This window comes from Lepus europaeus, chromosome 4, assembly GCF_033115175.1.
Source record: "Lepus europaeus isolate LE1 chromosome 4, mLepTim1.pri, whole genome shotgun sequence".
Lineage (NCBI taxonomy): Eukaryota > Metazoa > Chordata > Mammalia > Lagomorpha > Leporidae > Lepus > Lepus europaeus.
In genome coordinates, this window is record NC_084830.1 from 120,908,433 (window position 1) to 120,925,584 (window position 17,152).

General features: G+C 47.1%; 2 protein-coding genes, 1 long non-coding RNA gene and 1 other non-coding gene across 4 annotated transcripts in view; 3 read left to right on the top strand and 1 right to left on the bottom strand.

The window, feature by feature from the left end:
* Nucleotides 1-17,152, top strand: part of LOC133758511 (uncharacterized) — a 181,876-nt gene that overhangs the window by 144,824 nt on the left and 19,900 nt on the right. The gene's annotated exons all lie outside the window — the stretch shown is intronic.
* LOC133758912 (U6 spliceosomal RNA) lies at nucleotides 7,899-8,005 on the top strand. The gene has a single exon (XR_009865818.1). It is a non-coding gene; the product is annotated as a U6 spliceosomal RNA (small nuclear RNA).
* On the bottom strand, nucleotides 8,830-9,748 carry LOC133758190 (telomeric repeat-binding factor 2-interacting protein 1-like). Its single transcript, XM_062189384.1, has one exon. It carries the CDS (start codon nucleotides 9,670-9,672, stop codon nucleotides 8,830-8,832), a length of 843 nt encoding a protein of 280 aa, XP_062045368.1. The 5' UTR covers nucleotides 9,673-9,748.
* LOC133757862 (lysine--tRNA ligase-like) lies at nucleotides 9,876-11,881 on the top strand. Its single transcript, XM_062188740.1, is given in 2 exon segments — nucleotides 9,876-11,533; nucleotides 11,535-11,881. Coding segments are annotated over 2 exon segments (1,791 nt in total). The 5' UTR covers nucleotides 9,876-9,913; the 3' UTR covers nucleotides 11,706-11,881.

Here is a 17,152-nt window from a genome sequence, read left to right on the forward strand (position 1 = left end):
CTTCTGCCTGGAGGCAGAATGGTGGCTGCTGGAGCTCTCTGTGCTGTGGAAGATTCCACTTAGCTTCCAGCTTGAGTCCTTGGTGTTCCGTTTTTGGAGAAAGTTTCCTAGTCTCTCGAGAAAGCCAATTTTCACAAGTCAGACCTGAAACTTCACCAGTCTTCCAAGTCAAGTTCTCAGGATTGAACATTTATATTTAATTGTATGGTGTCACCAGTCATCCACTGTTCCAAGAACACAGAATGCTGCTTCCAAAGCAGATACCTTTTTTGGAACTCTACTTCCCAAAACTTGTCGACCAGAGTCAAAACGGCGCCTGGCAGTGTGACTGATAACTGCACATCGCCAGCGGCACGAGTCATTCAGCTCTGAGAAAGAACTGAAAGATTTCCATTTCTCTGCCTGCCTTAGTGGAAAGAGATGCATGAGGCACTGTGGCCACAGAGCTCCTCATCTGCCACCTGCATGAGGCAGTGAGTGCCTCCCCTGTTCATGTGAACCCCGGCTCCCTTTCTATGCATCCCAAGCTCTCCCAGATTCCTGTGAAGCCCACTGGATGATACCCCCACACAGGTCCTTGTGCCCAGAAGAGCTCCTCCCTGTTGCTTTTCTTCACATCTCAATAAACACTTCTCATCTCATATTTATCAAATGCAATCACAAAGGGACCACTTAATTAACAGGCTGCCATTGTACAGAGGATGATTTGGAAGCTTAAGGCCAGTTAAGAAACCTCACACTGTTCCAGACGACAAAAGCAGTGGGATGCACCATATGAGAGGAAGCTTCCACTGAAACAGACGCCAATGTTTCCATGATTAAGAACCTAATATTATAATGCCATAGTACGTCGTGCCATTTGCTTAAGAGAAGCAGGCTTTTGAGTGAGTGTTCCCAGGCCTTGCCAAATCATTCTGCACAAAATATTTGCTCTGGCAAGCAGCCCTGGTTTATTCTTCTCTGATACCTATTTCTACTATTGAGTCAATTCTGGGCTCCATTGAAAGAGCTCAGTTAAAATTTTCCTGGGAATTTGTTGGCTGTTAGTGTGAAATATGGTCGAGTGTGGTCTTTACATGCCATGAAGACCACAGCAGGTGAATTCACAGTTACAGTGGTTTGTTTCAAGACTAATTGATTTCTGACACATGGGACTGAATGCTGTGTCAGAACAAAATGGATTTGGCTTTCCATTATCTTGTCTCACCTTAACTTAACACCTGTCTCCAACTACTTCATCTTTCAGCTGACTTCTACTAACTACTATGTGTCAGGTGTTGTGTTGGGCCTCAGGGGAAGATGAAAAAATAAATAAGATTTAAATTCTGCCTGCAAGAATTTAAAACAGAATGGCTACCATATCCCCTGCTTTCACAAGAAACATTTAATCTCTTACCTGGATTGAGCACATAGATGAATTTTAACACTGAAGAACCCTATGGGTGGGAAAAAAGGGAAAATTTAGAAAATATAGACAAAATGAAAAAAACTTCCATAACTTTTAGAGATAAGCCTTAGATAATACATTCTGTGCGTTTCCTTTCAGTCTTTTTTCTTCAGCATTTATGTTCTGTGTAATCAGCTTCTGTATTGCTTCTCCTTCAGACTGGTCTTAGTCTCATCTCTACATTGCTAATGAGTTCTTGCTTTTGTGGGGAAAAATGTGTTCATCTCCCTTCTGATCACTTCCTGCTAACCGCTGGACCTACCTTCTTTGGGGAAAACAATCTTGTCTCTGTTATAAAGAGTGTGAGATTATAGAGATTGTGGTTCAGATCATGGTTTCTTCTACTTAACTAGCTATGGACATGGCACGTCACTTAACTTCTCCGAGGCTCAGATTTCTCCCAAGATGGAGATCAGGCTCTCATGGAGTCATTGTCACATTTAAATGAGATGAGATGAATAATGAGTCCCTAAATGGAGGCTCTTGGTTCCTACTCGGGTCTCTGCATACTCATACGACTTGGAGCATGTTGCTTAGATCACCCAGGTTATACACACATCAACTATGTTTCATTGTTCCCAGGATGCAATCTCTAACCACTCTGGTGATTCATAAGACTCTGAATGATTTGGCCACTGCTGATTAATCCGATTTTGTACCAAGCTCCCCTCATTCTCCATCCCAGCCCCATGGACTTCCATCTCCTTATAAAAGATCTCTCCAGATACACACTGGTCTTCCTATCTGGAACACTTTCCCACTCCAGCCTTGTTACCTTCTTTTCATCCAATAGAGCTTGATTCAATGGCCACATCATTAAAGAGTCTTGTATGGGCACTCCAGAACAGAGCAATTCTCTCTTGTTTTCTCACAGATTCACACACCTGGCCTGGGGGCCCCTCATGGTGGGAATTTCTTTTCTTTAACTTTTATTTAATAAATATAAATTTCCAAAGTACAACTTTTGGATTATAGTGGCTTTTCCTCCCATAACCACCCTCCCACCCGCAACCATCCCATCTCCTACTCCCTCTCCCATCCCGTTCTTCATCAGGATTTTTTTTTTTTTTTGACAGGCAGAGTGGACAGTGAGAGAGCGAGACAGAGAGAAAGGTCTTCCTTTGCAGTTGGTTCAGCCCCCAGTGGCCACTGCGGCTGGTGCACTGCGGCCTGCGCACCGTGCTGATCCGAAGCCAGGAGCCAGGTGCTTCTCCCGGTTTCCCATGCGGGTGCAGGGCCCAAGGACCTGGGCCATCCTCCACTGCACTCCTGGGCCATAGTAGTGAGCTGGACTGGAAGAGGAGCAACTGGGACAGAATCTGGCGCCCCAACTGGGACAAGAACCCGGGAGCCACAGGCGGAAGATTAGCCTATTGAGCCGTGGTGCCGGCCAAGATTCATTTTCAATTATCTTTATATACAGAAAATCAATTTAGTATATACTAAGTAAAGATTTCAACAGTTTGCACCCACACAGAAACACAAAATATAAAGTACTATTTGAATACTAGTTATACTGTTAATTCACACAGTACAACACGTTAAGGACAGAGATCCTACATGGGTAATAAGTGCACAGTGACTCCTGTTGTTGATTTAACAATTGACACTCTTATTTATGGCGTCAGTAAACCCCCAAGACTCTTGTCATGAGTTGCCAAGGCTATATAAGCCTTTAGAGTTCTCCAACTCCTATCTTATTTAGACATGGACTGTGTTTTCGCTTTCCATGGTACTCATCATGGCCACTTCCTCCATGACCCAGGCCTTGAAAGAATGACACTGCCCTAACCATAGTCATATATGAGTTCCATACCAGCCATGCCACTTCCCAGGCTACCCCTTGTTCCCTTTCTACAGAAGATCTATCAATCAGGTGTAACCCAAATGCCTCCTATCCCAGGAAGCCATCCCTGGTCTCTGTTTCCCACCAGCATGGCATTCATTCTGACTTCTTTGGAACAGGTGGAGCTGGCTGCCTTCTCTTCTTGTAAATGCAGCTGTCCCTGTGCTAGGTTCTTGCCTGGCTGCCAACTAGCTAGTTCCAACCCACTGGTAAGGTTCTTTCATGATCTGGCTCTACTGCATTGCTTCTCATCGCCCCTCTGAGTTTTCACTCATGACTAACAGGGATAGTGAATATTGTTCAGTTCTTCAAACCTACCACTATTACCCACCACTATACCTAACCTACCACTATACCCCTGGACTTAGGCACATGCTGTTCTCTTACTAAAACTTTTCCTTCTTCCATTCCTATGCCTTGCCGATGATCATCCAGGTCTTGGCTGTGGGCATCCTTCTGCGCAAGTCCTTCCTTAACTGTCTGGGTCAGGTTGGGTGCTCCCTGGCTGTTGCATACTCCTCCAGAACTCTAGTGCAGCACTTCTCACACCTGGTTTACTCAGCATCCCTGGAAGACCGTGTCCGCCATGAGTGCAGGTCTACGTCAGGGTTATCTTGTCCATGTGGCCTATAGTAGGTGTCTAGTGATATTTAAGGGACAAGTAAATTAATGAAGGTTGTCTTAGTCACTTTGGCAACTTTCCATCTGTCCTCTGCCACTGTGCCCTGCACAGAGTGGAGCTCAACACCGTTTCTGGGGTGGACAGAGTGGGATGGAATGGAGCCCCCTCAGTTAAATACTTGTTCATAGGAAACAGCACTCTCCCATAAGCTCTTCAGTGCCTGCGGGGATATGTGGCAAGGGGTGGATAATGTCTGTCAAACAGCCGTTTTATTGAGCTTATCAAGTTAGTTGATGGGGTGCCAGCTGTGTCGCCTCCGGCAAGCCCTTTCCCTCTGGGGGAAGCAGTCAAAACACTTTCACTGCTGTTTTGAGGGTTAAGTAAGTTCTGACCCTTAGAGCACCTAGTACACGTGGTGGCAGAGCGAGGAGTGTGAGCTACTGGTTTTCCCTGTGCTAGCTGTCACATTGAGGTTCCCTCCTCTCCAGATGGCCAAAGGCTGGCTCTGAGCTCCAAGCGCTGGAACCCAGGCGGAGCGGCGGAGACGCGGGCCCAGAGGACGCAGAGCTCCCGCCCAGTCTGCGCCCGCCGTGGTCCTGGCCTTGCTGCTTTCGAGACACACCTGGAGGCAGCCCTGAGTCCCGGGAGCCGCTGCCATAGCTGGTCCGCGCCCCCGCCCCTGTGCGCCCAGCGCTCGTGGCGGTTTCTGCGGCGGGCGGTGAGTCACTGCCACTTTTTTTAGCAGCGGCGCTGGATGTGCATCATAATTCACCGTGGCTCCCAAGAGCCTGGCCGCTGCCGCCGTCACCGACGTCAATGCAGACAAGACGGGCACTGGGCTCGGTGCGTGGGCGGCGACCCTGGCCAGCGCTCCTGGAGCCCTGGCGCGACCGATCACGGTATGGTCCTCAGCGCTGCAAAGCCAGGGAGCTCTCCCATTAAGCTCACATCCTCAGGGAGCCTTGGAACTGAGGAAAGGCAGGCTGCAGGGACGGAGGGGGAACAAAAACCAGGAAGCACCCATCTGTGCGCCTGCTCATCCATTCTCTGCACCCCATCCATCCATTCAGGTCCCCAGCCCTTCCCGTTCATCAGCCTGCCCACTTCTCCACCCATCCGCCTGCCTTCTCATCCAAGCATTTGAAATACCGAGTCACTTAATGGCCTCCCTTCCTTCTATCCACCCATCAACAAGCTATGATTAGTTTACTTCTTGTGTGTTCATCCTTCAGTTAACCTTCATTCATGCCGTTAAATTAGCATCTGCTATGCTGGATGCTGAAAACACAAAGATAAATAAACATGTGCAATAGACTCATTGCACTAGGATGCTAAAGGTAATAAAAGTAATTACAGTATGATAAAGTACTAATAATTGTAATAATCAATAGGATAATACTAGTAATTATAATCCTATTACTATAGGGTAGTGATGTTAGCAGTTATCGGGCATGATTTGCCAAGCAGAGTTCTAAGCTATTCACAGGCAGTATCTCACAGGAGACCCATAGCCCTGGGGTGTAGATATATGTTGAGTGTCCTTTAATTGAAATATTTGGGACCAGAAGTGTTTCCGGTTTTAGAGTTTTTAAAATTTTGAAATATTTGTGAAGATTTTGTCAGTAGCATCCCTAATAAAATCATCCCAAATCTGAACTACTCCAAAACCCCAAACTTTTTGAGTGCTTGAGTTTCAGATTTTGGACAATTATTGTTATTCCCAGTTTTCAGATGAAAGAAACAGGCTCACAGAATTTCAGAAACTTCAGTGCTTACACAGCTAGTAAATGACCAAACAGAATTAGAAACCAGACTGACTACAAACCCAGTGTCTCTCTGTTCTTCTCAGCTGGCATATGTGACCTAGGAGAGGTAATAGATATTAAAAGGCATTGAGTTGGATCAATCTCTCCAACCAACTGATTTTTTATTTTCTGTAAAAATGTGGACACTTTTCCTAGATAATGTGAATATTGAGCCTTGCAGCCATTGGCAAGGACTGATGTGTCTGAGAAACTTATTACCAACCCAGGTTAGGGAATAAGACTAGGATCCAGAAGAAATGAGCCATACCTATTATTATTTTATTATTATTGCTCATTAAATAACACTTAAAAAATAATAAAAAAGAAATCTCCTGTGTTCATTATCTAGAAATAACAGCTGCTAACATATTGGTTCACATTCTTTAAAATGTTTACTACTCACGTATGTGTGTTTCTTCATTACAAACATTGCATCGTATTTTATAAATCTTTTAAAAATATAGTATTCCATGGATACCTTTCCATGGATTTAGTATCATTTCAAGGCCTCCATAAAAAAAAAATAAGCTGTTCCCTTGGTGACACCCTTCACTTCTTTTCTTCCTCTTCCCTCCCTCTCTTCTCTTTCTCCTTCTCCAAATTGGTTAGAGTTGGAGACCACAGAATCCAATCAAGCTACTTTAGGTAGAAGGGATGTATGATGAAATAGACCGAAAGTGCTTATTATTAGTTTGCTATTATTGTTAGAGCATTTTTGATAATAGTTCATAAGATTGCTGATGGGTTGGATAAACAGTCTCTAGGTCAGGTGTCCAAGAAACCAACCCTGCAAATTGCAGCACCCACCTGGGCCCCCGAGGGAGCTACAGAATGAAAAAGCTGTCCTCTTGGCAAAAACAAACAAACAACCTAAAACAAAAGTCCAGAAAACCAAACACACATAAAACCCCGAATATCAAAGAGTAGAAGATCCCTGGCCAAAGCAAACCACAATGGAAAAACTCAGAATCAAGGAATAAGGGGAATAGATTCTACCTGTTAATGGGAGGAGCTATAAAGTCACCTTGTAAGGGCTACAGATTTAGGGAAAGGAGTGGAATCCAGGCCAATTTTGCTTTCGACATCATCAGAGAAGGCTCCTTGGAGGAAGTGATAATGGAGCTAGCCTTGAAGGAAGCAATGAGGCAGGTTAGGTGAAAGTGCAGCAAGTGTATGGTGGGAAAGGACATGCAGAATCCTTTTACCAGCCCCCAAACACCCAAAGCCTTATCTGAGAATAACTCATGGTTCCATTCAGTTTGCAGCAGTGGGGAACTTCTTTTCTTTCAAGGGACATTTGGAAATTTGTAACATGATTTACAGGCTATAAAACATTATCGACTTAAAAATTACCTGCTATAGACTTGCTGAACTTCATTCCCTGCCTGTGGCTGCCTTGACAGGGGTTTTAGATGTGTCCCACCCTTGAAAGGATAAGAGTGCAAGAGGAGAGAAGCAGAGGATGAGGCTGGAAGGAAGCAGGGAACCAGATCATGAAGGGCTGTGTAGTTACATCAATAAAGGGGACAGATTGCTTTTCTTCATTCTCTCAGAGCTCTTTTTGTCAGGAATATTAATAAACAGGGTGTTTTCCCTTACACAGAGCATTCTTCAGCTGTCTGGAGATCAAATGGGCTATGACATTAACTACCTGGAGTTGCTCAGACCCCAGAGTTTAAGAGCTCAGTCTTAGAAGACTTCTCTCTGCTCCAGATACCAGTCACAAGTCCCAGATCATGACCTGTACTGCTGACCAACTGGCTAGCAGCCTGGATTTTCCACAATTCCCTCCTCAGTTTTGATAATTTACTAGAATGGCTCACATTGACTTACTATTACTGGTTATCAGAAAGGATGAAACACAGGAACAGCTGAATGGAAGAGAGCCATAGGGAAATGGATGGGGGTTGGGATGGGGGTGCAAGGGGCTTCCATGCTACCTATGAGTGCACCACCCTACTGGTACCTCAGTGTGGAGGCTTTTGTTATGTAGGCATGATTGATTAACTCTTTGCTCACTGGAGACTGATCTCAGTCTCCCAGGTCAGGGGCTGAATTTGAAAGCTCTAAACTTCTGATCACAGGGTTGGTCAGCACTCATCCTCCAAGAGTCACCTCATTAGCATAAGCTCAGGTATGGTTGGAAGGGGTTTATTGTGAATATCAAAAGATGCTCCTGTGCTCGCTTCGGCAGCACATATACTAAAATTGGAACGATACAGAGAAGATTAGCATGGCCCCTGCGCAAGGATGACACGCAAATTCGTGAAGCGTTCCATATTTTTGGGAAGTACCAGCTATACCACTTTTTCTTCTTCTTTTTTTTTAAATACCAACTCTGACCCAGCTCCCTGGTAACAAAGTGAGAAAGCAGTGGAAGATGGCCCAGTGCTTGGATTCCTGCACCCACGTGGGAGACCCAGATGGAATTTCAGGCTCCTGGCTTCAGCACTTACCGAAACTGCCCAGCTAGCATGTTAAGCTCCATGACCGCGGGGCCTCCTACTTACTGTTATATCCCAAAAGGAAAACAGTATCTGACACTCAAATATCTGTCGAATGAATGAATCTCAAATGTCACTTTTACCAAAAACAAAGTTCCTACTGTGCATGCCGGATAGGAGAAACCGATTTCACCTCCCCAGGACTCAAACTGTTGAAAGCAATCGGGAAAAGCGAAGGAGCTGGGGGCAGCAATGCCTCTGTAAACAGCAAGGTCTGTCACAAGCTGGCGGCACCAGTTCCATCCTCACAGTTTTGCACTGTGTCCAATCACACCTGCATCTCAACTTGAACGTCAACTGCGAGTTCAAAATCTCACTCGAGGCAAGCAAGCCAGGAAGGGACCTTCCAAATCCGACCGTAGCCTCTTAGGTGAGTGCGCACTCAATTCAGCCAAAGCATGGAAATAAACGGGTCTGGCATGCTTTCAAAACGGCCTCCACGGACTCGACCACAAAGCAGGAGAGACCTTTTTTTTTTTTAATTTTTTTAAAAGTGAGCCTCTGAAAGCTCTGCCAAGGCACCCACGAAGCCGGATGGAGGAGAAAACGGGTAGCTGGTGGGGTGGCAAGGGGGCGACTTCCCTGTAAACGACCATGCCAAAACACTAGCTCCTCGCAAAGGACATTAAAACGGGGGAGCGGTGCGGGGGGGGGGGAGGAAAATGGTGCAAAATCACCCGAATGTCACAGAGGGGTGCTACCCAAAGCGCCAACACGGCCGTCGGACAGCGCCGCGACCTGCCCACCGAGACCCCCGCGCCGCCGCAGACCTCACCCCCGCTGTCCGCGGCCTCCGGGTCCTGCTCGGCCTTCCGCTTGAGCGTCTGCGAGGACGGGCTCACCGGGGCGTCCCCCAGCAGGTACTTATGCTCCTGGCCCCGCAGGTGCTTCAGGTAGCGGTCCTTCAGCGCCTGCCACGAGTGCGGCGTGAGCGCGCTCTTCTCCATCGCCTTCCACAGGGCATTGCCGGTCACGGAGCTGGGCGAGCGCGCGTTCTCCTTCACGTAGGTCAGGATGGCCACGTCGTCCGCGTCCGAGAAGGAGATCCGGCCCGCCGGCGGCTGCGGCTCGGGCTCCGCGGCGCCCTCGGCCGAGGAAGCGCCGGGCTTCGCGTCCGCGGCCTGGCCGGCGCCTGAGGCCAGGCCCAGCCGATAGGCCTCCAGCTCGAGCCGCTCGTTGCGCTCCACGCAGTCCAGGATGTACTGCGTGGAGATGAAGTCGCCCGAAGCCTCAGCCAGCGCCTCCCCGGGCTGGGCCAGCAGCACGGCCCCAGGCTCCTGCACTCGGCACACGGTGCCGCCGCCGTGCAGGATGAGCGTCGACAGCCGGCGCTTGGCCGGACTGGGCCGCACGTAAAACGACATGGAGCTGCCGTCCTCCCTCACGAAGAGAGTCGAGGAATGGGTAGGCCCGTTGGGGTCTTTGCCCAAATCCATCGCTTCCGCCATGTCTGACAACAGGCACCAGAGGAGCGGCCCTCTGAAGAACCGCGGCGCCGTACGCGGAGCAACGCTGACAGAAAGCAGCCACCACAGACCCCCGCGACCGCCGAGCCTCGAAGTGCGCCTGCGCCAGGAGCCGCCTCCGCGCGCCGAGAGCGGCCCGCCCCTCTCTCCCGGAAGGGGCGGGGCCTCGAGCCCTGACCCGGAAATTGTCGCGTCACCGCTCTGGGTCTGGCCCTCTGGGAAGATGGCCGCGGTGCAGGCGGCAGAGGTGAAAGTGGATGGCGAGCCCAAACTGAGCAAGAATGAGCTAAAGCGACGCCTCAAGGCTGAGAAGAAAGTGGCGGAGAAGGAGGCCAAGCAGAAAGAGCTCAGTGAGAAACAGCTAAGCCAGGCCACTGCTGCTGTCGCCAACCACGCCACTGACAATGGTGTGGGTGCCGAGGAGGAGAGCCTGGACCCAAACCAATACTACAAGATCCGCAGTCAGGCAGTTCACCAGCTGAAGGTCAACGGGGAAGACCCGTACCCACACAAGTTCCATGTAGACATCTCGCTCACTCACTTCATCGAAGAATACAGTCACCTGCAGCCTGGAGACCATCTGACTGACATCACCTTAAAGGTGGCAGGTAGGATCCATGCCAAAAGAGCATCTGGGGGAAAACTCATCTTCTATGACCTTCGAGGAGAGGGGGTCAAGTTGCAAGTCATGGCCAATTCCAGGAATTATAAGTCAGAAGAAGAATTTACTCGTATCAATAACAAACTGCGTCGAGGAGACATAATTGGAGTCCAGGGAAATCCGGGGAAAACCAAGAAGGGCGAGCTGAGCATCATCCCCCACGAGATCACACTGCTTTCTCCTTGCTTGCATATGTTACCTCACCTTCACTTCGGCCTCAAAGACAAGGAAACACGGTATCGTCAGAGATACTTGGACCTAATCCTGAATGACTTTGTGAGGCAGAAATTTATCATCTGCTCTAAGATCATCACATATATAAGAAGTTTCTTGGATGAACTGGGGTTCCTGGAGATTGAAACTCCCATGATGAACATCATCCCAGGGGGAGCTGTGGCCAAGCCTTTCATCACTTACCACAATGAGCTGGACATGAACTTGTATATGAGAATTGCTCCAGAACTCTACCACAAGATGCTGGTGGTCGGTGGCATTGACCGGGTTTATGAAATCGGGCGCCAGTTCCGGAATGAAGGAATTGATCTGACTCACAATCCTGAGTTCACCACCTGTGAGTTCTACATGGCCTACGCAGACTATCACGACCTCATGGAGATCACGGAGAAGATGATTTCAGGGATGGTGAAGCACGTTACAAGTGGTTACACAGTCACCTACCACCCAGATGGCCCGGAAGGCCAAGCCTATGAGATTGACTTCACCCCACCCTTCCGGAGAATCAGCATGGTGGAGGAGCTCGAGAAAGCCCTGGGGATGAAGCTGCCAGAAATTCGCCTCTTTGAAACAGAAGAAACTCGCAAAATTCTTGACGATATCTGTGTGGCAAAAGCTGTTGAGTGCCCTCCGCCTCGGACCACAGCCAGGCTCCTTGATAAGCTTGTCGGGGAATTCCTGGAAGTGACGTGCATCCATCCCACATTCATCTGTGATCACCTGCAGATCATGAGCCCTCTGGCTAAGTGGCACCGCTCTAAGGAGGGTCTGACTGAGCGCTTTGAGCTGTTTGTCATGAAGAAGGAAGTATGCAATGCCTACACTGAACTGAATGACCCTATGCGGCAGTGGCAGCTTTTTGAGGAACAGGCCAAGGCCAAGGCTGCCGGTGACGATGAGGCCATGTTCATAGATGAAAACTTCTGCACTGCCCTGGAATACGGACTGCCCCCCCACTGCTGGCTGGGGCATGGGCATCGACCGCCTCACCATGTTTCTAACAGACTCCAATAACATCAAGGAAGTGCTTCTGTTTCCTGCCATGAAACCTGAAGACAAGAAGGAGAGTGTAGCAGCCACTGATACCCTAGAAAGCAGCCCAGTTGGTACATCTGTCTAGAAAATAGTAAACTACAAATAGAACAACTCAGGCATCTTTGCATTTCTGCAAAACAGCAAGGAATTCCTGTGTGTTGCCATCCATTGTACCACAGTTCAGCTGGCACCAGAAGAGAGAAGAGGAATTCAGAATTCCTTTTTACTCCTTGTTACCAAATAAACCGTTTGTCTCTTCTGTTTAAAAAAAAAAAAAAAAAAGATGCTCCTTTCACCCCTAACACTCAGGAAATTCCAAAAATCTTAGGAGCTCTGTGTCAGAAACCAGATATGAAGACTAAAGATGTATTTTATTAGATCACAATATAATAAGAACCTGGATTGTATCCTGGCAATGGCAGTGGTGGTAGTGAGGAATTTCATGAGTTTTAGGAAGACTAATGTCTGTGTTCTCACTAGACCGTTCTGTGGACAGCAGTGAGAATGGATGGGAGGAGTCCAGCTCAGAGGTGAGCATGGCAGGGCATGTGGTAGTAATCCAGATTAGAAATCATGGTGGCTCAATGTGCCAGCAGCAGGGGGAGGGAGATGTGAATTTATTTGCCAGATATTAGCAGTTGATAGGATTTGCTCATTGACTGTAGGGATGGGAGAAAAGGAATCAGGAATGAGGCCTCGTTTCTGGAGGGCATTATGGGTGGTGGTTTATCATGACCACAGAGACAATGTCGGTGAGAAAGATGATTTTGAAGGGCTGGCGCTGTGGCGCAGTGGGCTAAAACCCTGGCTTGAAGTGCCGGCATCCCATATGGGTGCTGGTTCTAGTCCCGGCTGCTCCTCTTCTGATCCAGCTCTCTGCTATGGTCTGGGAAAGTAGTCGAAGATGGCCCAAGTCCTTGGGCCCCTGCACCCACGTGGGAGACCTGGAAGCAGCTCCTGGCTCTTGGCTCCTGGCTTTGGATCGGTACAGCTCCGGCCATTGCGGCCATCTGGAGAGTGAAAAAGCAGATCGAAGACCTCTCTCTGTCTGTACCTCTCTTTGTAACTTTCTTCCAGATAAATAAAATAATTCTTAAAAAAAAAAAAAAGAAAGATGATTTTGAGTCTAGATGTGATCTGAGTTTGAGGAGCATGATAGGCTGAATATGGGTCCCCAAATTTGTCCACATACTAATTCCCAGAACCTGCAGTAGGTTACTTTACAAGACAAACAGGGCTTTGTACATGTGATCTGTATCTTGAGTGGGGAGACTGTCATGAATTATTTGGGTGGACTCCCTGCAATCTTTTTAAAAGGGAGGCAGGAGACAGAGTTAGAGAAGGAGATGTGATGATGGACTCAAGGATGGCGTCATGTAGGGCCATGAGCTAAGGAGGGAAGGCAGCTCCAGAATCTTGAAAAAAGCAGCAAAGTCAGGGCTAGGGTTGTGGCATAGCTGGTGAAGTCATAGCCTGCTATGCCAGGATCCTGTATTGGCTCTGATTTGTGTCCCAGCTGCTCCACTTCTGATCTAGATCCCTGCTAATGGCTTGGGAAAGCAGTAGAAGATGGCCCAAGTGTCTGGGCCCCTACCACCCATGTGGGTGACCTGGATGAAGCTCCTGGCTCTTAGCTTTGGCCTGGCCCAGCCCTAGCTGTTGCGACAATTTGGGGAGTGAACCAGTGGATAGAAGATCCCTGTCTCTGTCTCTCTGTCTCTGTCTCTCTCTCTGTAACTCTGATTTTCAGATACATAAATAAATCTTTAAAAATACAGTTAGGAAGTTGGTTCTCTCCTGAAGTCCTCAAAGGCACGCAGCTCTGTAAAGTTGTTATTTTAGCCCACTGAGACTGCTTTCAGGCCTCTGTCCTCTAAAAGATAACAAATTTGTTTTAATCTATTAAGTTGTAGAAATTTGTTGCAGTGACAATAGGAAACCAATAACAAAATCCTATGGGAAATCCAAGCAGGATCTACAGTAGCTAAGCAGAAAACATTCAGGATGAGCCAGGGACAGCAATGTCATTGGCATATCGACTAGATAATGGCACTGGCTCTTCCAGGAGGATAGTGTAGAGTGACAGAAGATGACATCTAGGAGAGCTCAAATCATTGGTAAATTATGAAGGCAAACAAGGAAGACCTGAAGAATAAAAGGAAATCCCATGCTGGGAAATCCAAGAGTAGAGGGTCAAGCTAGATAGCCTCCCTAATATCTAATAAGGTGACTCGAAGTGTGGGATTTGATTGCCAAGGACGTAATATTGCTGAGAGCAGTTTCAAAGGCGAAGCAGGGGTATAACTGGCCTGTATTTCAAGGAGGAAGGAGTGAGAGGTGAGGAAGTAGAAGCATAAGGGAAGTCCACTGTCTTAGATTAGTGACTTTGGTGAGGAAGAAGGCACAGGACAATAGCTAGAAATGGATGAGGGAGATGAGAGAGAGAACGTGGTGAAATCTGATTGTTTCTGGGAAGGAAGTGAGAATTTAGGGGTGTCTCAAGATGAAAAACAGGGCAAGTGTTGATGGCTGAGGTCAGCTTCCTGAGGAGTATGTTGGGCGGGCGAGATCCAAAGTGAAGTGCTGGTGTCAGGATTTGTATTAGGTGGGTGGAGGATAAAACTTCCCCCAGGCCTGGTGGGTATTGTGGGGAGTGTTAACGTTGAAGAAGCAGAAGTGGGGGTAGGGGACTACTTTCCATGGGCTGGTTTGAATGCTCAGACATTTTAGGACAATTTCTTCCCACTCACTGTAGAAAGAATGCCTTCCAAATATCAAGAACATAGTATTTGGAGAGAACAAAGATAATGGGCAGTGGCTCAGCAGAAGAAGAAAACATGACTGAAAGGAATTTTTTCTCTTAGGCATCATAGCAGCACAAAGTGTAGGCATTGCCATACTGGGACAGACCCACAGTCCACACAGGCTGATGTTCAGCTGCCAACAGAGGTCCCATGGGATGAGCACCCAGAGGGCACAGACATGCTGTACCCTCCCTTCATGTGAGTTAATAGACAGAGAACCCATTTCCCCAATGACGTCAACCACAAAGGTTAGGTATATCCCAGCACCCATTTATGGCTCAGTTATGCATAAATATACCCAAATCCTCTCCAACTGTCTGCGCCATCCCCCTGGGGTTATGTGTTGCACTAGTTTATTTCCCACTGTGTGACCCAAAATTATTTTAAAAACTCTGTTTTGAACTTATTTTGAGCATCAAAGAGGGGCCATTTTTCCCACTAGGCATCAAACCAGATACTGCAGATGAAGAAAATCTGGCACATCAGAACACCAGACACATCATACATGATTCATAAAAACTGCAGATGATGATGAGGATCATGATAAAGATGAGGATGATGTTTCATTCCCCACTAACCCTGTTTGCTGTGTCATCTTCCCCATTTCACAGAAGATCAAACTAAGGAGGCTCATTCCCTTGATAAAGGAGATCAGAGAAGACATAACTGGAAGTCAGAGTGCAGTTCTTTGACAAACTTAAACTTGAAGTGTGGCCTAGAAACCTAAGAAGGAGTTTTTTGAGATATCCTCCCCCTCCTTTAACCAATCTATGTTCCTACCTTGTCCCAGGGTTGCATTTGCTGGTCTTTTTTTATGTGTTTTTTTCCCCCCATGGTGAGGGTCTGAACCCAATTCAGCAAGACCAGAGCCCAACAAATCTGACACGGATCCTTCAGGTCTAGTGCACAAAAAGATTCATCTTATTTATTCTACTCCCGTGATGGAAATAGCCCAAAAAATGTTCTTGTGCTTACTAAGCTATTTCCTAGCCAAAGCCAGCCAGGGAATGTTAATTATCTCGTCCTTTTTTTCCCCCTGCACGATGAATTATTGACTTTCAGAGCACGCTATCTTTAATTGTGAAGTGTTTCAGGATGAGCAGGTTATCAAAAATGTGTAAAGGGGGGAGTTTGGGTTAAGCTCTGGGAGGCTGAGGTGGGAAAATGTATCTTTATTTACTTACATGGTAATGGGATGAGATTTTGCCAGCTTGCTAATGGGTTCTTAAAGAGAACAGTCTTCCTGTGGCCTAGTTAGAACGATTGGTTGCCCTGCTGCTGCATAAAACACCAAACCAAGAAGTACGTGACTTCCTTTTTCTACATTATTTATCTTTGCAGGCTCATATGTGTTATTTGCATGGGGGGAGACAGGGTAGAAGGGCAGACACTGCTGCCTCTAGTTTTAAGACAGTTGCTCCTGACCCTGCCTTCAACTAGTTGTTTGGTCTTAGAAGGTATATTTCATTACCCTATAATCTCAGTTTTTCTGTCAATCAAATAGGGGATGCTTATGCTTTTCCCTAAATCAACTTAACAAGTTTGTTTAGAAGACAAGATTAAAAGTTGGTTGTATTTTGTATCTTGGAGGAGTGCATGTGATTTTTCCGGAAAGCAAGAGACACGTCCTAATCATGTTTAAAAATAAACCTTAACATTTTCTAAGTGCCTGGCCAATTACTCCAAATAGCACTCATTCCAGAGGCTTCTGGGGGTGGGGGGGAGGGTGAGTCACGTGATGAATGTATTAGATTGTGGAGCAGACAGACTCAGGCTACAAGCTCTCATTCCAAAACTGAGCAGGAAATGGCCTGGTCCACAGATAACCCCAAAACTCTCCTATAGTGGCCATTGATTTCCCTTTCCTTTAGATGCCTGGAAATTTCTCTGAGTTCTTCCTACTCTTTCTTTACCTCTGTCTTTTCAATTATTCAGCAAATGTTCACTGAACATCTTCCATGTGCCAGGCACTGGGCTGGTGCTGGGTGGAGTCTAGGCTGGAGGGAGGGGAAAGTTAAACCAACCCAAATAAATCTGCAGCTACTGAGGGATGCAAAACCAGCTGCTCTGAGAGAGAAAGGAATGTATGGGATAGAGCTGAGTTACATTAGAGGGTGAGGAAAGGCCTCTTTGAGATTGCTACATTTGAACCAAGACAGAATAGATGCACCCATATTACAGATAGGGGCAAGAGCATTCTAGGCAGAGGGAAGAGCATGTGTGAAGGCGCTGAGCAGGAATGAGCTTGGTGTGTTGGATAGTAGAAAGCACTGAGGTGGCATTTGAATATGTGTGTACAAGTGCAGAATGGAGCATGCAAAGAGAGGGTAGAGTGAGGTCAGGAGAAGCATAAGGGCCAGGTAGGCCTGGGTTTGAACTCTGACTCTTCTATGTGTCATCTGTATAATTTGGAGCAAGCCCCATCTCCTCTCCAAGCTCCAGTCCCTTTGTAAAGGGTAATGAATGACAGATAGCTTGTGAATCAACCTGAGGCTTAGTTTACCATGCTAGACTATGAATCCTCACTACGCTAGCCCATGTTATTTCTCTGACAATTTTTATTAGTCTCTTTCTTAGTTGTAGCCAACTGGTCTCACTGTGGGTTTTCAAGCATACTGGGCATATTCTACTTCAGGGCCTTTGCACTCACTGTTCCCTATTGCATTAGTGCATTTTCTGTAGCTAAATGAATAGTTGAGGTTGGGTACTTTACAAAGAAAAGAGGTTT